Source organism: Tyto alba, unplaced genomic scaffold, assembly GCF_018691265.1.
Source record: "Tyto alba isolate M040663 unplaced genomic scaffold, T.alba_DEE_v4.0 Super-Scaffold_14, whole genome shotgun sequence".
Taxonomy (NCBI): domain Eukaryota; kingdom Metazoa; phylum Chordata; class Aves; order Strigiformes; family Tytonidae; genus Tyto; species Tyto alba.
In genome coordinates this window covers 14,655,639-14,677,319 of record NW_024881276.1, presented here as the reverse complement: position 1 = coordinate 14,677,319, position 21,681 = coordinate 14,655,639, and the positions used below count along the sequence as shown (strand labels likewise).

The following is a 21,681-nucleotide window of genomic DNA, read 5'->3' as shown; positions in this document are numbered from 1 at the left end:
TGCACACTACCGGTACAGTACATTTGTTTTGTAGCCAAACCTTGTGTTAGTTTAGATGGCCAGAGCTGAATGGGCATACTTATTATTAGGTTCTGAGAAACTTGTTACAGGAGTTGCTGTAACTAATGCCTTGATACTTACCTCAGTAGCATATGCTGTTTTATCAGACCGACTCATAAAGGTAAAATTGTTCATAGCTGTTGAACTGGTACGTGAGAGAATCCTGTAGTCAAAAAGGGTTTACTTTCATCAAAGAGTACGATGCGGGAGGGAGGTAACTGAAGGTTTTCAGAAGTCTTTATTCAGTGTCTGCCTCCATACGAAACAGCAATACTCTCACTTCTTTCTGGCCATGTAGGCAGAGTTCAAAGGCACATCTTATGGGGGTACTTTAATGTACGTGGGTCTGTGAAATGCAGACAAAATGGTCAGATGCCGCAGAATCACTTTGGTACAGAGCAAATTGAATCTTGAGTCACAAATGTTCATTTAAAAGCTAAATTTATTGTACTTCATTTTACAGTGTTCCCTTTCTAGGCTGAGAGTTAATACAATAAAAATATATATAGAAGAACATTTAATAGTCTTAAAAGAAGGCAGCACAACGGATAGGACACATATTCTTTGTCACTAGACTAGCTTAAAAAACTGCAATGTTTAATTTTCACCTTTAAAGCAATCAAGCTGACTTTACTAATGTAAAGTGCAGGCAGAATAGCTGTTGCATAGCAACAGATCTAAGTCTCCTGAACTGCCTTGGTTTTGACAAGGAATCAACTACACAATGTGCATATACATCCATCAGATATAAAGAGTTTTTTATATGAATATATTTAATTTTGGTCCAGTAAAACGATAGCAAGAGAATCTAAATGCTTGGAACTATAGCACAATCCATTTCAAGTCAAGCATTTTTAAGAGAAATTTACAAAAACCTCACAAATTTAATATACAAGTCAGTACCCATGCAGTAAATAAATGTCCAGTTTATACAAACAATATTCTTCTAATGATACAAATATTACACTGGATCCAGAATTCTATACAAACCTTAATACATGATTTGTCATCCATATTGACTTGAATACAGGGTTACTGAAAATGGGCTACAGAAAGGCCACTCTTCTGTACAATTGTGCAAAATCTGCAAAACATTTGCAATCCAAATGCAATAAAAGAACGAGAAATAAAGAGAGAAATAGGGGAAGAAAGAGAAAAAGAAAGAAACAGAGAAAGAGAGGAAGGGAAGAAAGAGAGAAAAAGAGGGAGAGAAAGAGAGAAGAATAAAAAGAAAGAAAGGAGGAGAGAGAAAATAAATCTGTCCATTCTTTCCTTCATCCTTTCATGGATATAACTGCCAGGAAATATCAGAGCTCATAAAGTTTAAAGTACATTCACCGAGCTGTACAGGCAATAGTCTAAAGTTGGCAAAGAGTACAACTCTGTAAAAAGTATAAAGGAGGTTTTTCCCTTTCACATGAGCATTATTAATCATGTTATGAGTCCTAACTTATGCAGCAAAATACTGAAAAGCAGCAGAAATATTTTGTCATGCTCTGATCACTTTTCGAAAACAAGCCTATAAAAAGTAAGTACGTGATTTAAGATTTCCCTCCCACTTTCCTATTCCAGGTATGTGCCAGACTCTAAAGGAGCTATTTCTATTCACTGGGTTGTCTCCAGTACATCTCAAATCTCATGGAAGTTTAAAACATTTGAATTGGCTGGTGAACTCAGCAGAACCCAGAGATCCCCTCCCCTTCAAAGCAAACCAGAGGCTTTTTTACTCCTCAGCTATTTTTCAGGTTCTGTGCTCACCTCTGCTCCCACCAAACGTTTTCCCTGCATACAATACAGCCAAATTTCACAGCTCAGAAAACACACAGACTACTTGAAAGATCCTATTCATTCCTATTCTATTGTGGGAATTTTCAAAGTCTCTCAGATTTGGAGCATTTCGTTGGGACCCTTTTCCACTGCTACGTTTCTGGGCAGGAGAAATGACGCCATCACGGATGTTCAAAGTCTACATTTTCTCTTTTGCAAAATCTACGCATTCTACTGATACGTTCAGTACAAAAGCATCAGAAATGACAGTACCATAACTAATATTTAAAAAAATCATCCCAATGTGATTAAGAGACAAATAACACATAATTTGGTCTTATTTAGAATACAAACCAGCATCCCTTTGCACTGATGGTAAACCTTAGCAGTAGGCTTTACTAAAGCACAAGGAAATAAGACCTAACCTTTTGATACTTAAATTCACATTAGTCACTTCTGTCTACTGATTTTCACCCTTTTCTGTGTTTGACAAAATTGAAACACAACCACTACATTATACCTTTTCCCTGCTGTTTAAGAAAACTCCTAGAGTTTCTCATTAAATATAAAAATTGGTTTTCTCCCACCACCAAAATAGTACCTGCACTCCAAAAATGCAATGCAATACTGGAATTATATAATATAAAATATCATTGTAAAAGTGACCTTCGATAACAAAACCTTTAGCTTGTGGAACTTCCTGCATGAAGGCCACAGTCTTCCAAAAATGCTTTTAAATACTTTTCTTTAATAGCTAAAGATCATGTTTGTTATTTCACAGAAGGTAAACACAAGCGGAGCATTGGTAGCATATAAAATATACAAATCCTCATTAAAGACGTGGTATTGTTGACCACTGAAGGTTTACTTCACGCAGCTGAGTAACATTAAAATATAATTTACTAGAGCTCCCACATATTGATATAAAAACTACTTTATGCACTTAAGTAAAGGGCTGGGGTGTAGCAAATGGGCAAAAAGAGGGACCTTTATACATGTGTTTCAATGTAAGAGTGAGTGTGCGCTATGGAGGCTATAAGTGCATCAACCTCAGAGGAGCCATTAACAGAGTCCCTCGGGGTGCTGCTCTGATAGATGTCCATGAAGAGATCAAGGTACACTTGTTTCCATTCTTGAAAGTCTCTAGACGTCAAAGCTGGATTATCCAGAACTTTATCTATAATGGCTACTTCTCCTTCCCTGGCCTGTGAGAGAAAAGGAACAAGCAAAGAGTCAATGCGAGCGGTGAGTCACTGGCAAAATCAATTACGTGGGTGGAAGGAGAGAACGGGGGGGAGCAAAATCAAGCCACGGCACCCCTAAAAGCAGAGGGACTATCCGACTGCTCTACAACCTCTCGCAAACAGGGGCCCTTCCTACGGGGTGTCACACACCACCCTGCGGGGCTAGGGCTTCCCTTGCTTTGTCCAGCACCCTCGGAAACAGCCCCTATTCCCCCTCCTCGCTCCTTGTTCAGCTCAAGAAAAAGCAAGCCCTGTAGTGTTTACTATTAGCAGCTTGCATTTCTCAAGATGAGTTTCACACGGCGAAGTGCCATCTGTTTGCTCTTCTTGATCAGGATACGAAACACTGCGTGGGTGCGTGGGATGCAGACAGATGGCCTCTCGCCCGCCAGCAGAGCTAAGCCTTTTTTACCAGGCTTGTCATGGGGACATCTGAGTGCTACGCTGCAAAAGCTTGTGCAAGGACCCTCGTGTTAATGGTAACTCGTCTTCGTTAAAGATCCAGTGTATGAGGTGGGCTGGCTGGCTGAAACCTCCTCCAAAGAAGGCAGAAACAGGGAAAATCTAACCTAGCTGCTGGTACCTCCTTACTCATCACCGAGGCAGGGGATGTGGTTGTATCATAATCCCTGGCCAGAGATGACAGGCAGCCAGCACAGATCAGGGTAAGCCTCTGGCAAACCCGCAGCCACTCGTGGTTGTTGCAAGCGGTAGAACCTGGGTGCAACAGACGTAAGCCTTGGGAGCACAGCTGACATGCAGGCTGCCAGCACTACTCCTCTGCGTAAGAATGGCACTGTCACCAGCAACCTCCCCTCTGTCCTCCTGCCCAGATGGTTTTCACACTCCTCATTGCTAACTCACATTTTCCATGTCCATGCTACGAGTATGTTTTATCTTTCTGGGGAGCCTGTTAAAAGGAAATGCTAAGCTGTGTCAGCCCACACTGATGGGAGAGGATCACAAGTGTCAGAGATGTCACCCATAAGCAGTAGGTTGAAAGGTATTTTTCATGCTTTGCAAACAGCAGCTAAGTAACACGGTGTGTGCTAGAATACTCATTTTCAGAAATGGAGGTGCAAGCTGAGAATGACCAATGGAAATTGAACCATGGGAACTCCTGATTACCATATCTCTGCCTGAACTACCATAACCTGCTTGTCACAGACTGTGGCTGCTACCCACACCTCTGCACTACCAGCCTGGCTGCACATACTCACTGGCAGGAGAATGGTTTTGTGTCGTGTCACAGGAAAGAGCAGAGGGGTCTTTCATTAAGGACTTAGATGATAGGACAGAGAGCCTATGGACAGCAAGAGCTAGAAGCAATTTGGAGGGCTGTCTCAGGCTGCTATTAATTTTGATAAATTCAAGGACAGTTCAGAAAACCAACTCCAACAGGCCAGTGCAATTGGCTGCATTCAGGAAGGAGAAATCAAAGGCACTGGCAAAAAGAAAGAATAACTGATTAGGTAACAGCAGTAGCTACCAGTAGATACAGCTACCAGTAGTATGGCAGAAGTAGAGCTCTGGGCTATAATTTAGGAGCTAGAAGATCATCATGAGTTGCCATGATGCCATTGCAAAACAGGCAGGCACCTGTCACTCTACACTGTTGCTCTAAACAAGAAACAATTATCTGTCTTTGGTACTTGCTGCCATTGCATTTTCAACTATTAGTGTCATGTACTTCAAAAATGATTTATACTAATCAAGGTCCAAACAAGAATGGCAACAGGTTTAGAAAATATGGCTCATGGACAGGGAATTAACAAATTGTGTTTGCTTGGTCCAGAAGAAGGAAGTCCCAGAGAAGCACAAACCCAGGCATCTGCTGGGTCAGGAGGCTGAACTGTTTTTGGAACTCCCTGGAGGAAAGCAATTCCATTTGTAGGAAGCTGATGGTGTAATGCAGCTCAGGTATCAGTAAATGCTAACAAGAAAAACAATTAAATATGGCAGCAAGCTGCTAACACTGAACCACAATTCTGGTGTGAGTGATCCAGCCATGATGCAAAAGCACAGATACAGTGCGAACCTCCTGCCACCCCGACATAGCTGAGAGTACTGTGATTTTGTTTCAGGTTCTCACGCTTGTAGAAGGCGTGTGGAAAGCTTTTGTATCTTGACTTTCTCTGCCAGACTTCAATTCTGTAAGGATTCACATACCCAGATAATACTACAAGTAACAGTTGCCTTCAGTGAGATGATAGAGTGCAGAAAGTTAAGCATGTGTAAGATTTTTTCAGGATGGGAGCCCCACAGCATGAAAATAATATTGCTTTAATGCTTCTCTAGGTGATGGGAAACTAAATTAATTAATGTTGATAAAGCCCTCTTTGATGAAAGCTGTTACAAAATCCACTGTGCAATTATCTAGTGACTTAAAATGTGATAATTTAATATAGTTAACAGGGTCCCTGGGGAAATCCAGCATATTGTTTGCCAAAATCTCTATCAGGACAGAACTGAAAGAGCTGTAACAAACAAAGAAACTGACAGGGAGGCTAAATGAGCTGTGGTACATTTAGAATAACCATAAAAATCTTCAAATCTGTCATTACTACTATCTATTTATTTAATCAATCTTACTAATTACATGCAATGATCCTATTGGTTTATGCAAAAAGCAAGCACACAGGTTCTTCCTGGACAAGTTCAGCAATCAGAAAATAACCCAGTGTTGTAAAAGGTCCTGCTCCCCTCTGAAAGGCTGGCTTCGCTTAACTTTAGACTTTGGCAATTGCAGCACGAATGCGTTTAGGTAAATGAAAATCTTCAGGGACGAAAAAGGGATTAAGGTCTTCTCTGATAATTTGGTGTCAAATTCTGTTAAACCAGCTAGAGGAGGAGCAGATGACTGAGATTTTGTCTGCGCAAAAATAAAACCAGATCCCCTCACTTCCACTGCTCTCCAAAGGCACGTTTTTTGTCTGCTTTGCGAACAGCGTTTCCCCAAGTCTCTGTCACTTGTTCTGCACACGAGGCTCAGCCTGGACTCCAGCTGCGCACAGTTAATCTCCAAATACACTACAGTCCCATCCAACCCTGGGGCAGGATTTTTCCTCCAGCTTTTATCTCACCTTTAAAGTGCTTTTCAGAATTCGCAGCTGGTGCAGTTTTTCATTGACTACTGGATCGCTACATCTCTTTATAAAAGATTTCTTATACTCCAGCTTAGTGGACATCCGGTGTTCTCCTAAAGGAGACAGGCTGGCCTGCTCCAAGGCTCTGTACAAATCTTCCAAGGAGTCTGCTGTTTTTTCCTCTATAATTTCAACTGTAATGACAAAAAGAAAAACAAAAAAAAAAAAGAAGAGGAAAAAATAGAGAAAGGAACAATATATCATTAATACGATTATATGAAGATTTATCAAAATACTCCGCAAAACATTTAACAGGTTTACCTAGACCATAAGAAGAATATTTCGCAGCTGCTAAGTTCCAGAAAAAAGTGCTGTGACTGTAACTGCTCCTTCTTGCTATTGCCTTCAGGAAAGAGTGAGAAAAACTTTCAAGAATGTAAAGTCTTGACCCACACAGAAAGGAAAAAAAGAGAACTAGTACAAGGTGTAGTAATATTACAGTGACATACTGTCAGAAATCACATCTCTGGTATTGCAGTGAAATATGCTGGTGACTTCATTATTACAGAGAAAGGAAGCCCTGGAAGCATCCTGCTGAGGAAAGTGATCAGGGATCAGATCTCAGCCTGAGAGTCCCGATAATGGCATTCAAAATTATGTTCATGATGGCGGTTTTGGAATGACATGTCATTTTCCTTCCTAAAAAAGTCCACTTCTTTTTGTCTCTTATTTCTGATACTAAAGAGTGTTGTTCAATAGTCAGTAATGCTGTTACTTGTGGTGCTTACTCACTCTAGTTAGTATTCCCTGAAGGTTCAGCAGCAGACTATAGACTGGACGCACAAGTGCATTTGTGACAGCATACCCAGAAGCATGGCAAACCAAACCAGAGCTGTTTCCATTATAGGTTTATTTATTTACTTGCTATAGATTTTAAAATATTTGTTCGAACTAGTACTGGGAGCATTTTAAAGAAAAAAAATAATTAAAATAAAAATTTTGCTTCTCTAAAACCAAAATCAAGCAAAGGCCGGAGATGAAGTGTTACTCTAATATGAGCATTTGAAAACCTTCATTTGGAAAACATCAAAACATTTCTACTTCTCACACACCATTCCCCCCAGAAGAAACTGCTTCATGACTCCGTACAAACGTGGGCAGTGCCAGTGAAGTGCCAGGATTAGCTGAGCGGTGACCAGGGGAAGCCAGGGCAGCCTGGGGGGCAGCCAGCCCGCGGGGCAGGCAGCTCCGTCCCTGCTGCCCCTCGCACACCGACACGCCTGTACACGCAGCAGCCGGCCACCGCCTCTGCACAGCCTCCCTGTTGTCTCTTCTCACTCAGTCTTGGCTTTCTTAGTGGTGTCTGTTTTCCTGGCCTAAGGTGCCTGTGCCCTCAGGATGCTTTCATGAAAGCTCTTGTAGGAGGGCTACAGCTGTTTGGTTTCAAGCGTGACTTTTAGCCTGTGACTAACCCTGCACCAAGACATTGTTATCTCCACTGGCTGAAAGTTCAGCACGTGCTGAAGTACCCTTAAGTAGTGAGCCTCAGTCTCCTCAGGTGTTTGGAGGGTTTTTTATCGAGTACCAACAGGGAGGACTGCTACTGTTTTGAAGTGACATTTCTAGCCCACGAGGAGCTACCTGAGGCAACCTCCCACTCCAGCCCATACCATGCAGGGTGGCAACTACTCACCCCAGGCTCAAGCAAGAACTCCAGAGAGCCAAGTCCCCACACCCCATCACAAAAAGTGTCTGCATCTCTACAGATCTTGACACAAAGTGTTGCAGCCAGCAACTAATCTAGCTAGATCTCCCATCAGTTTATTCCTTTGCCCTTTTTAGGGGTGGTAGTTTTCAAAGCACTCATTTCTTTTTAAGAGATATGGAAGTAAGGAAGTTAGAGGCTTTTTATTGATGGATGTGTTGTGGGTCTGTACAGAGCTTACTAAATCCTCCCATCGTGTGCCAGCCTGCTTGGAGAGCTGGGTTCATCACTGTAAGGGGCAGTCAGGACTTAAAGAAAAACAGAAACGAGATGCATTTCTATTTCTTGTCGATTTCTTTCTTATTAAAACATCTAATGTGTTAAAGGGCAAAACATTCAGTAGCTGAATACTTAAAGATTGGTTAAAATCCCCTGCAGTCTTGATTTTTATGCTTTCCTAAAAAGTCAATGAAGCAACGAGATCAGATGTTTGGGTTCTCTCTATCAGTTCAGATCTCTCAATGCTGAAGTCAACCACTCTGACAGCTGGGGAAGGCGAGCAATTTGCTAAAGGGCAAACAGAAAAAAACACCTTGATCTGACAAGGGAGTATTTTACATCTGTTTCTCTCTTTCTCTTACCCCATGTTATACAGGGAAAAAAAGATCTTTCCTCAGGTCTCTTTTCCCTAGCAGCATTGCCACGGTGCACCCTCAGGGGACTAGTACATGGAAAGTCAGCTGAAGAAGCAAGCCAGTGCTTTGACTTCACGTCACCAGAATTTACTTTCCTAGGGTGACCTAGAGCCTGGACCAGCAACTGGCCACCATGTCCAGGCTTGCCACTGAAAACCCACGGCTTCCTGAAACACGAAAGGTCCCCACCATGGAGAAGGACAACACTTGGATTCAATCCCGAATGACAAGTGCCTTTAATGAGCCTGGAAGGCAGCAGCATGGCCTGTGCAGGATCAAACGCTGGGCTGGGGGGGCTTGTGCTCACCTCCTCGGGCAGGCAGCCGCTGCTCGGCGTGGGCCTCAGAGGGACCCCAGGCAGGGGATTTCTGCCCTCGCCCCGGAGGGGAACATCTCCGAGGCCGCGTGGGAAGAGGCGCAGGACTAGGGGGGGCCCGGTGCAGGCGGGGTTAGGCGGCAGAGCGCCGCTGGCAGGTGACCTGCATCGCATCGGCACAACACCTCCACCCGGCTCGGAGTGCCAGCCCCAGCTCTGTCACTGCCTCGGCACTGTGGCTGTGAGCGCCACGTAGAAAAGGGGACGGGATTCGCTATAAAGGAAAAAGCAGGGAACTAAACCAGCAGGTCCCTTCCCTTAAATGTCTCACTGCTGCTGAGGCTAGGGAAGCTCAAACAGGGCAAGACTCTGCCTTGTTCCACCCACGGCGGGGGAGAGGGCAGCGGGTGTCATGCTAACACATCCCAAGCCCTTAATATTTTCCAGAGAAACACTGAAGGTGGTGGTACTGCTGCTCTCAAGGGCTCTCAGTAGGCGGGAATGAGATTATACATGAATCTCCTCTCCCTCACGCTTCTGCTAAAGGCTTTGATTGATTTCCTGTAGGTGTTGGTGAAACCCTTGGCACCGTAAAGCATCTGAGGTACTTGATTAGATATACAGCTGAGTTTAAAACATATTTTATTTTTTTTTTTAAATTGGTGGATTTGTATGCGAGTCGTGCTATTACAGCAGGGCTGTCTCCTTAAGGAAGAATAAGGCCTCAGGTAATGCCTTATTTGAGCAGAAAACGTGGCCTAATGAGTTTTGCAGGCAACCCCAGAACAGCTGCCAATGCCCAGGTTGTTTTTCACCCTCACTTGGCTGCTGAGTCATGGATGCATCTTCCCTGCTTCTCTGCATGCACTGTCAAGTAGCTGTTTCCACATCCTGCTAAAAAGGAGGGTTTCCTCTCTGAAGCAGTAATTTTCTCCTCTGCCCCACCCAAGCCTGAACAACTCTGTAACTGCAGAGCAGAAATAAAGCTTGGTAAACTCTGCAGAACACTGGATCTAAACTCAGAACTGTATCTTCCAAATACAAGACTACACAGGTACTACATTTTGTAACAATGAAGCTTCTGCTGTGTCTTCAATGAATGCAAAGTTATTTGCATTAAATTCAGGAGATAAAGAATGCATCGGTCTAGTAAATGGCATGTTATTTTTCATTATTCCGCTTTCTACAAGGACAAGTTTCTGAACTCTTTGTACTCTACCCTCGCTTCTTAAAATGCTGTACATTTTGTACCTACTTTTACATTTTCTCAGGAGAGGGAACTGGAGATTGTGGCCGGGTGGATGAAAAAATAAGAGGTCAGGAATGGTTTGGGTTGCTGGCATTCAGGAAAAACTGGTCAGATTTCTTACACTGTGCTGTCATTTGCTGTTGGGAAGAGCATGTCATAAGCTCCATGATGTACTAAGTGTAACCACCTCCATTGGGCTATTCGTCTTCCCACTATTTCCCTCTTAAAAACCAAGAACCAAAGAGCAATATATAAGAACATCAGGCATCTGAGTGAAAAGTAACCAGAGAGAAACAGTTAACATTGGTATTTACATGGATCAAGAGACGATTGATCTGTGTAAACTGATGATTCAGGAAGATGGTACTGAATTTGGATCATGCAGAAGGTGACCCTTGCAACCCAGCCAGCTAATACATTGCTCTCTGGACACAGAGAATCTCTAGGCACCCATTTCTCATAAATCTGCTCTACATATATGGAATAATCTCTATTAATTTTCAGTGGAGGTTCCTGCACTTCTGTGACTCACTTTCCCTGTAAAAGCTCAAGCCACTGGAAGTTTGCATGGTTTTTCTCTTTCAGCAAGGTACCAGAGGAACCAGTGATTGCATTGAGGACTATAAGTGCACGTAATTGCCCATGCAAGGATAGTACAACACAGTTACTCATAAATTTTGTCACCCATTGTGCTGACAAGGTCAGATTTTTCAGGGGCTGAAGCTTTCCCTTGAGGCCCCTTTGTGCTTTGTCAGTGCCTCCTAATGCCAGCCAGGCTCCTCCCGTCATCTTCAGACTCCTGAGTGATGGACACCGTTGCCACCCTGATGGCATTCTCTGTTTTTTCACTGTCCTCTTTGCTGTTTGCTATCTTTACAGCTTAGTGACGTGCTCTCCTTTGCAGTGCAACTCCTCTCATGCTCGCCCACTCCCTTACTTACAATTCGCCCTGCATTTGAACAAAATTACCACCCTCTGCAAATCCTGAGGAATCCAAGCTGCTGCAAAGTCTGTGAGAGAGTGAAAAAGGTACAAACAGTCAGACTGAAATCCCTTGGCTTCAATGAAATTTAAACTCCCATTTTCATTCCTTTGGCGAGCTCACTCTCTCTGGCAGAGGAACCATCTCAGCTCAGCTTTCTCAAGATCTTAACGAGGCACTTTTGTTCGAATACATTACTAATTACGTTACTAAACAGCTGTCATATGTCATTTCCCCCCTACAGATCCCCAAGATTTGCTTCCAATTTGAGAGTTACACCTTTCCACTTCACCATTTGCACAGGGGAAGCCTCTACCTGAAGCCTCACAGAGACTTTCTGAGAGTGTCAGTAAATGCTTTACCAAAACAAAGAGCATCCCCGGCCTCTGGAAAATGGTCTCAAGATAGGTAAAATAGGCCCTGCTGCACAAACCTCTGGGTTAGTTTGTTTTGTTTTGGTTTGGTTTTTTCTTTGCCTTCTTACCCTGATGCATCTGTTGGGAACAGAGAAGCTTGTCTGCCACAAGCTATCTAATAAATGATATAATCCCAGGACCAACAAAGGGTTTTGTAATCTTCCTATGCCACAGCATCTTGGCTGTGCCATGTCTAACTAAACAGATCTACCAAAACCCGCCCGGTCCTGTGATGGTTTCACTGATAGGTTGTGCAGCAGACAGATGCCTGCCGATCCCTCCGGGAGGGGAGGCCTCCCACAGCAAGCTCTCGAGCCCCAGCTCAGGCTACCCACTGGCCCGAGTGGGCTAACAGGCAGGCAAGGGCAGGGGACGTAACGCAGCCACAGGGTCCAACAGCCTGGCTGGGCTTGTAAACCCTGGGGAACAGTTAGGAGAAGGACAGAAGGGATCTTCCTATATTTCAGGTGATAAAAGCAGAAGGATGGAAGGAGAGTGGACATGGGTTTTAGCTGTGTTGGAGGGGATGGGAGAGAAGAAATCCTCCACAGAAGTAGTTGTTGGTTTCTCAGTGCAAGGCTTAAATCCATCTTTGCTGCTGTTCAGGTTAATCATTAGAGTCCAAACTGCACAAGAGGGAGACATATGCAAATGCTTATGATGCAAAGAACAAGGGATTAATAATTTTTTACACTATTTGGATAGATAGCAGGCAGACTAAGCTAGGCATTTTCTTTCCCCCCAGACTACAAGCTAAAAGGAATGAAATGGTGAAATCGATGACAGGTTTACAAGGAGATGGTGTCTGCACAGCTGTGTGCTGCGTATGAGGTCACCCCTGCACAGGTATGGGGGGAGCCACGGTGACATGGCAAGTCAGCTCCTGGTAGGAGAATGCTACAAGTCACATCCCTGATTACTGAGACAAGGAAGAAGCAACATAGTGCTGGAGCCTGGCTTGGCACAGCAGGCAGGACGTACAATAAGATGCAGTTCAGGTTTACATGGAAGCCAGCTGCTAATCATCTGCTCTGGGTATAGAGAGCAGATTTCACTGTTAAAGCACAAATAGAAACCTGCATCATCTGTTACACCATGTTAAAATCAAGGCCTGACTGGGTATGTGAGTATGCCTGTGCATATATATATATGTGTGTGTATGTGTATAAACATACACATATATATATATATTAATGCTTTCCACAAGTGAGGAAAAGTTTAAGCAAGCTGAAGTAAAGCTGGGGACTTCTTGTGCAGTGCCTGGCCTTTGCAACCCTTCTCTCTGATACTCCTTCCCTTTGCCTGCCCCTTTCTGATTTGTGTAACCCTCCATCCTTTCTGGCCCTGTGTTCCTGAAAATGCAGGATTCTTCCCAAAGTCTTGAATCAAGGAAGGGAGGAGCAGTGTTTAAAAACAAGATTTGATCCATGTGTTTGGTGAAACATTAGTGGCTGGAAGATCAGAGAACATGTATTAAATTTACATTTTATACCATCCTTTCTTCTAAAGGAGAGGTATTTTGGGGTTATCAGGGTAGTTGTACACAGTTTTTGTCCTCTCCTATTATGTAAACCTACAGGCAAAAAAGATCATTCTTAAAGAGGGTGTTCACTGAAAGCACCAACACAACAGCATTGTGCAATGTGCTGGAGTTTTCCACCCAATGGTATGAGGCTGCCTCTCCTCTCATATACATAAGCATAGATTGGTTTCTTGAAATAAAGTGAACTGTGCAGGCAAGTGGAAAACTCATCTCCCATAGGACAGTTTTCCAAAGGTATTTCAGGCATTTTTCACTACAACCAAGCTCAGTCAGAAGCAGTTAGGTACAATAACCACTTTTAAAAGATCAAACCCTAGCCTTTGTAAGGCCTGAGAGATGCTAAACCCTTGCTGTGGCACCAAAGGTCTAATCCTTTTTGTGAACTATTTATGGCGCTAGTGGTTTTCTTTTTGGATCAGTAGGTCCCTGAAAATCTCTTTCCTCTGAGGTCACCTTTCTGGTGATTTGAATGACAAGCTGCCTCCGCCTTGTCACGGCCTTATGAGCCACCACTGGTTTGCTGACTGCAGTTGGTGAGCTGGTGGGCTGAAGCACGTGCAACTTCCAGGTTTCATGGGACACTTGATCTTTCTTATTAGAAGTCTCACACCCATGTCAGTCACCTCTTTTCAGCTTTCTATGCAACTGGAATTGCTTATTAAAAACAGCTGACACTAAACTCGGCATTAGTAAAAATTCAGTCCTCAACGTTTCTCCCCACAGACCTGCATGTTGTGCTGATAGTAACATTTAGGCATTTTCAGCATCCATTTAGCAATGAAGTACAGGTGCCAGCAAATGGGTTAATATGTTAGTGAGAAGGGAAAACACAGACAGAGGGAATAATGAGCTTGCTCTGTTTGTGCTGCCTCTTGACAGCTCTTATACACCTCGAATGAGCATTGGGAGAAGCTCCTCATTTGCTCCCAGTCCTGCTGTTTCATGAGGTTATATTGGTGGGCTGTGATTTCAGAGAAGGCATAAGAATGAAGATGAAATAACTCCAACGCTTCCCAAAGTAACAGGGAACTCTGATCAGCGGCAGAACTTTTTGGCAGAAGTGTTATAATTTCATCCTTTGGTATTTGGACACGGTACTCTACTCATTAAATTGCCTGTGAAGGCACCAGTTTACCCTTCATCTGCTGAACAGATTTTAGTGACTCTTTGGGATAATTTTAACATGATGAGATAAGATATCCTGACATCTTTCTGTGCCACACATTGATATAAGTGCTGTTTAATTTTACCACAAGCTACCAATGTTGAAGTGAAATAAACAGCGCAATTATATTTTGATGGTACGCTTTCCCCCAGTCCCGCAGTTCAGAAACAATGAAAAACTTCCCGTATTTATGAGGTAAGCCAGGAGCCGAAGCAAACTGGGTAAAGTGCTATACGCCTGGGGATGCTGTGACTTTTAAATAGAACGAGGAGATCCCTACAGATGCATCTCGCAAACAATCTATGGAAGCAATTACTCCTTCAGGAAAATATTTTTTCACAAGCTGTTACAGCACACGAAGTTGTGAAAGGTTAAGTGACAAACGATATGGACCCCTTGACATTACTCACCAGTCAGAATCAAGCTACAGTCACGCTGGCACAACAGCAATGCCTGTCAAGGTTTAAGGGCTTGATACCTGAAAGCCAGCCTGAACAGAAGTGTATTCCTGGTGAGCAACACCCACTGAGAAAATGAACTCTACTTCCCAAGTTTGCTTATTTCTATGAAAATGTAACGCCGAGAGTAACATTTTTGAAAGCACTTGCATCACTTGGGAATTGCAATCCTACTTTCAACATGAAAGAAACATGGCAAATTCGTGTGGGCGGGGGCCAGATTAATTTAATAAGCATCTCAGTTACCTCTGGGGTAGCACCTCCTGAGGCATTTAAGAGAGGGGCCTGAAATACTTCTGAAAATGTTATCCCAGAAGATGTCATATTTATTCAGATCTTCAGATTTATTATTGGATTTATAATTGCACGTGTTATGATAGCTGCACTGATTAGATTCCATATTAATTAATCTGCACCCTGATTTACATGTTATTTATGTAGGGCACAACACGGCCAAATCTTAAGCAGCCGCTGCCAGCTGCCCAATGCCCATCACACCACCACGGTCCGTAAGCACCCCGCGGAGTTCAAAGTACCTTTGAGAACAAAAGCTATTACTGTGATGACAGAAATGCAATACCATGTGGCTTTTCTAGATGTTACTCCTGTCATCAGACGTCATAAAGAACTTGTGAACATGTATGCACCTTAATATAAAGTTCTCTCTCAAAATTGGCATGAGAGTCATCACATAAGAAAGGTCCGTTCCCCATCCATTGGGCAGAATGTGTTTGCACACAAAAGAAACAAGAGAAAGGAAATGAACATCAGCCCTGACAGACAATGGTTACGCAAAGGCAAAACTGAAAATTTGCTGGCTTATTTCCTTTATTAAGCCCAAAATAACACCTTTAAAAAATCCTGACTTCATGAATAAATCAAATGCCTTCATTAGAGAAACATTTACTGCCATTTTCTATACTTTATTTTAAGGCATACAGAAAAATATTTAACAAATGTGTATGCAATTAAATGCCAGGGACTGCTAATTACAGCCCTTCTGAATGCCTCTGCAAAACAAAGATACTCAATACAATATGTTAGAAAGGGTGGGGAAAAGAAAGAGAGGAAGCTGAAGACAATCTAGTTCATATTAGCACAGATATATGCTGGCCTTTGGCTACTAGCAGCAAATAAGCCATCCGTGTAACCCCAAATGGCAGCCAAAGGACATTTTAGAGTCACATCTTTGCTTCTGCTTCTCTAATTCATTTCCAAAACATTTCACCTCTAACTAATTATGGAATATAATGACAGAATGTAAAGGACTGGCTGGGGTTGCATGCCATTCCAACAAGGCTTTAATGCCATATCCTTCAGGTTGCAGAATCTTTATGTACTTAGCAGTGATTTATCAGCCCTGGCAGAGGCAGGTACTTCAAAGGCAACCTTATATAAAAAATAAATTCTGCCTTTGCCAAGCGTTGGAAAGAGCACTAAATTAAATTTAAAAATCAATTCCTACAGACAAGAGAGTCATAAAAACTCAGTGGGTTTGTCTATTTGGTCAACAGGCAAAAATTTATGACAGTACAGTTTTGTAATCAATAATAGCAATACAGTGTATGTTTTTGATTGGAAAAAATTAAAGATGCCAAAACAACATTGCTAAATATTTAGGCTGATTTGTGACAGTCCCATTGAGCAGAAACACAAAACATGCATTTTGATGAATTTCCAACTAGTTTATGTCATACTATACTTTTTATTTTTCAAAAAAGAATATTAAAACTATTATAAGCTTTGTCACCTGCTGTAAGGCAGAATGATGTAAGTTTATTCACTGCACATTTCCTGTTTGTGAGGCAAAAAAGCATAATTTACTTCTTTATAAAAGGGAAATATATATATAACTATATATATAATTTTATTGGTATTAACATAATGCAATACCATACATTGAGCAAACAGAAAGAAAACATTTCAAAATACATTTTTTAAAAGTATCTCCCCGTAAGATAGTATGAAATATCAAGTAATTAGCATTAACATTATTACAATACACCCTTAGCCAAATATATTAAGGAAAATCCACATTCTAACCACAGAGATAGAGGCAAACATCAACCCATAGGGGACCCAGAACATAATGATAAATACAATATCTGAATCTACTTTGAGTGACATCCAGACAAATACTGGCCCCAAAACAGCCCTCTGGAGTCTGGGTGTTATACAGACAATACTTTGTGCCTGCTTGGCCAGGCAGCATCACTCACATCTTTAAGTCCTAGAAGATAAAGAGTAACTGAAGAGTTTATCTGCAGAGTCTAATAAATCTCAGCGTGAGGTATCTTCTCCGTCATCATCCAAACGAGTGTCAGTGTGCCCTCTGGTAATTCATTACAAATCATTAGATAAATGGAAGTCTCCGAAAGGTCTGTACATACCTCCACTTGGCAGAATACACTTAGTTTAGCATGACACAGTAAAATGACTTCCTTCACTACTGTGAAGTACGCTTAAGTGACATGACTCTGTCTGGTTGGCCTGAACGGGTTCACTGGAGTTCAGTACAAGCAACAGGATTTTACAGTTACCATGGCTGAATCCCTCTTTAATTCCTTGAGGTCTGCAGAACAAAACTGAGTGACATCAAAGCCCTTCCCCTGCCAAGACCCTCTTCCCCTTCCGTTCTCCCATGCGGGGGGCAGTATTTTCTGCAAATGTGCTCCGTGTAGACTGGATCTGACCTTGTGCCTAGTCCCATTGTGGAAAGGGTGCATTCTTCAAAAGACTGGCCATGCCCTTTGACACCTTCCTGGAGGCCTCATATCCAGGCATGTGGTTGTCTATGCTTTAACAGGTCTGTTCTCTGTTATAAACATCAAAGTTATTCAAGAAGAACTGACTTTCTGAACGGAGGCCATTAGGTTGCTTGCAAGAGGCTGAAGTTGAGTCTCCGTCGTGCCAATTCTCTAATGATAAGTTTATCAACCTTTGAGTCCAATCGGTTCAGTGCCAAGAGAAGTGGATCCCATTTGACATGGAGAGGTGCTATCAACTCTCGCAGTGTATTAGCCTAATACGATAAAGCAGTGATACAATATGTTGAAAGAACTGTGATGTGCCATTATTTCCATATCATATTAGTATATTAGAAATACTGTCATGCAAACAAGAGCAAATAGCAAATCTGTCATACAGTAGCAGCACTACAGAGCTTTTTTAATCTGCATGCAGCTATGCTCATGAGGACAGAGACATGGCACTGTTCTGCTATTACACCTTGCTCCATTAAAAAATCCATCCCTAATGCAAAAGAAGTATTTGGGGCAGAAAGTTATTTATTCTCTCTTTGTGGATATGCTTTAAAAAAGAAAAGAACAGAACAAAGACCAATTGAAAAAAAACAACCCACAAATAAAACAAAAGAACAATACACATCCTAACCAACTTGGGTTGGTTTCCTCCATGTTGATGAGACATTAGCTCATTTGGAAGCACTGGAAAAGGGTCACATGAATGAGGAGAAAGGAAGCAAAGAATGTGCCCCAAATCCACCAAACGTGCTACAAACACAGAAAAATATCCTGTCGGCAACTTATGCATGAACTAGAAAAAGAGGTGGCACAATACAATCTGGCTCCTTTCATTATCCTAGCTGACAATCCAGCATTGTGCAATGTTGGGTGAAGGATAAGATACAGAGCTAGGAAATCATGTGATTTTGAAATCACAGTGACATTACATACATCCAAAAGCTAGGGCTTGAGAACTCGAGAATCTTTGTGGACCTGTGTTAGCAAAGAAAAGAGAAAGAGAGAGGTGGAATAAACAGCATACAGCTAAGTTGTTCATTTAAGAGTTTCTGTGTGGATATGCAGTCTCTGCACACAGGGCAGTTTCAAAAGCCCAGCTGCTCTCAGTACGTACCCTATTCTATTGTCTACTACACTTATTTGTAATAAAAAATGGTATGTCATGGACCTTGAAATCCATTGTGGTTTTAGATCTCAGATATGAAAAGCTGGGGGATGTTTTGTTAAAAAAAAACACTTTGGAAGAGTTCAACTGCAGAATATAACAATGTACAAATTCAGTCCAATTTAACTGTTGAGATTTGTTTAACTCTTGTTAAAGAGATTTTTTTTTTTTTTTTCCAAAAGACAGGATGAAAAAGGAAGGAAAATATCAAGCATTGCCATTTTTACTCTTGAGCATATCACAAAAGGTCTGGAAAGCAGAAAAGAAATGTTGTCTCAGTGACAGAAGGTACAAGGTGGAAAGAATCCCAGATGGAAACATCGGTGCCATTTACTCCACCCACGGCAGCAATTGGAAAATGAGTTTCCAGAGGGGCAGAGGGTGAGCAATGCTATATGGAACTCAAACCGAGTTCAGCCTCTCCTCCACTGCTGAGATTTCCCGGGGACTCTGTGCATCAATAAGGAGAGGAAGAAGAAGAAGGGAGAGGAAAACAGTTTATATAACTAAATCCTAAGTATAGCAGTCAAGAGAAACTTTTACATAACTCATCGTTTAAAATACGGAACATTTGATTCTACAACCAAAATGAAAAAAACACCCAACCAACCCCCAAAACCCAAACCCAAACCCCTGTCAAACAAAAGGCCAAACCAGCACATTTCAGGACTCCTAGGGTAGAGGGAAGGGAGACTTCAATAGTCTGCAGAAGGGAATGTTTTTCACATTTCATCCTGTTTTATACTACAAACAGTCAGAGCATTTAAAATAAGAGTCTTGGCTTTGTTTGAAAAAAGGCACTAAGTGAAAGAGGATGCTGCTGCCTCATATGTATGACTCCTGCAGCTTCAGGAGATCCTGTTGTCTCATATAACTTTATCTCTAAACATTCAGGAAATTCAGTTTCAAAGGTCAGGCTTTAGGGACAGAAACTTCCCTTTTCGTGAAACGAAGTGGCTATGAAATAAAGGAGGGTTACTGAAGTTAAGGCAAAGGTGTTACCTAGTGCATGTCTATACCCAGCTCTTCCACAGGCTCTGCCAAGGCTGGCTGGGACACATCCTCTGAGTCTATGGAAGAACTGTGCTACCTTCAGCAGATGGTGGGACAGGACTTTTTAAATGTACCTAAAATCCAACTAAGTTTTGCATTAGAAGATGACTATTTCTGAAAAAAACTTGCTAATAAGACACACTTTTGAAAAGATTATTCAGGAATATTGCTAAGGCTTTTATAGGCCTGTTATCAAACACTGGTAGTTCTTCACTGTCTCAGTTTGGATAATTCACAATGTGCATGAACAGCCTTTCATTAGAACCTCTTAAGATAAGTGGTAGCATACACTGTCCTATTTATCTGAAGATGAATGTAACTAACAGGCACTTGGGGGGCTTTTCTAAATAGATTTTCTCATTATTTTACTATATCACTCTTAGTGATAGTAACTAACTGTACAATATTTCCTATTAGTGTTGATGCACATTAAGAGTTTAGAAATTCTGCTTTGGTAGTAACATTATTTTACCTTATCATTATAAAACTCACATTTTTCCTTCTGTACCACTAGCATTAGAAAAATGATTTATGTAAAAGATCTCTGGCATATGGTTCCCTTTCTAGATAAGGGTTTTTAAATTTGTTTTAAAGGAGAACAAATACAAATAACAAAGAACAAGTAACGTGCTTTTGGATGGATATTATCAACGCTACAACTTATGAAACTCATGAGACTTGCAAACAGTTTGAAAAAGAAACCAACTGCCATTCACATACAAAAATGAATGCGACCCTATGAAAATAATGAAGTGAACCTACTGCATTTATCAATCAAATGAGGTCTGTGTTATGAGAAGAGCTTTACAGCAAATGACTTCTCCACAGAGGTTACAGAAACAAAACTGCCTGCTATGAATCTCTGCCTATTTCTTCAGCTAATGCGGTCATGTAAGATGTGATGAATCTTATGTCCAAGCAAACCTGTAGCACTGGGAGGTACTTTACCCACCGAAAGTGGTGGAGACAGAATGCATCAGGGCTGGGACCAGCCTGCCAAGCAAGAGCAAAGGAACGCTCTGCAGGCCTTTCCAGGCATGCACGATGTCTCAAAACCCAGTAAAAATGTAAGAGAAGGGGAGGAGAAAGTTCTTAGCTGAGAGAAATATTCTGAGAGTCACAATCAATAAGGTCTCAAAATGGCTCTCATACAAGAAGTCCTACGTAAGGAAAGGGTCATGGAAGGTGAATCAACTATTTCTTTTTCTCTTTGAGACCTATTTATCAATAATGAAGACACACCAGCAGTCACTAATGAGAGGTAATATAAGTTAGTTTTCACTTTGATGTGTTTTTTAATAAAATGCATAACATTTTACCACTCTCACTTGAGACTACACTTTCTTTTGAATGTTCACATTATATATTTTGCCTAAGCAGACAAGGTGCCTGATTATTAAATGGTATGCTTATGGTAAATTTGCTTTTCAAAGAATGGTTAGGTTGAATAATAGCAGGGTAACAAACTTACTTTTGAAATAAGTACAGAAGTTTTAGAAAAGGAAATTTTAGACTTCTCATCTATAGTGACAATCAGTAAAACTGTAGCCACCTTCTGAATCTCTATCCTTTCCTTCATTTGTATCCTAGTTTGTGTACATATTTCTACATCTGTCTATATACTCATGAGAAATACAGAAGAACTTTGAGTACAAGCTCTCACCTATTATCTAGTCCAGTAATGAAGCATGTCTAGTAACGTATATTCCCCTCCAGGTAAATACTATGCGTGAGTAATCAGGCTCTGAATAAGAATGAATGCAAATACTGGGGAAAAGAAATTCCTCCCTGTGTACCACGAACTGCTACCTGGCTGCTCCTGTTGTAAGTCCAGTGGCAGATACATCTTCCTCCTTACTAGGGAAATGGCTCAACGCTATTTGACACAAAGTCCTTGCGAGGATTGCTGGCAGATCTACAAACTGTCCATTGCTCAACAGCGGGAAGCTCCTACCAACCTTCAGGACTGCTCAGGTCTGAGACAGATGCCATGCAGAGATAAAAAGGAGCTGATA

General features: G+C 41.8%; 1 protein-coding gene across 9 annotated transcripts in view; it reads right to left on the bottom strand.

Moving 5' to 3' along the window:
• Positions 1–484: 484 nt before the first annotated feature.
• The window catches only part of CNKSR2 (connector enhancer of kinase suppressor of Ras 2), a 220,331-nt gene continuing 199,134 nt past the window's right edge, over positions 485–21,681 (bottom strand). For 5 of the 9 annotated variants that reach the window (XM_042788739.1, XM_042788740.1, XM_042788741.1 and 2 more), the window contains one exon: positions 15,497–17,708. In XM_042788739.1, the coding sequence (XP_042644673.1) occupies positions 17,704–17,708 (5 nt within the window). In that variant the 3' untranslated portion in view covers positions 15,497–17,703. Of the gene's footprint in view, positions 3,033–6,154; positions 6,352–15,496; positions 17,709–21,681 lie in introns of those variants that run through there. The other 4 variants (XM_042788745.1, XM_042788746.1, XM_042788748.1 and 1 more) reach the window with 2 other exon arrangements.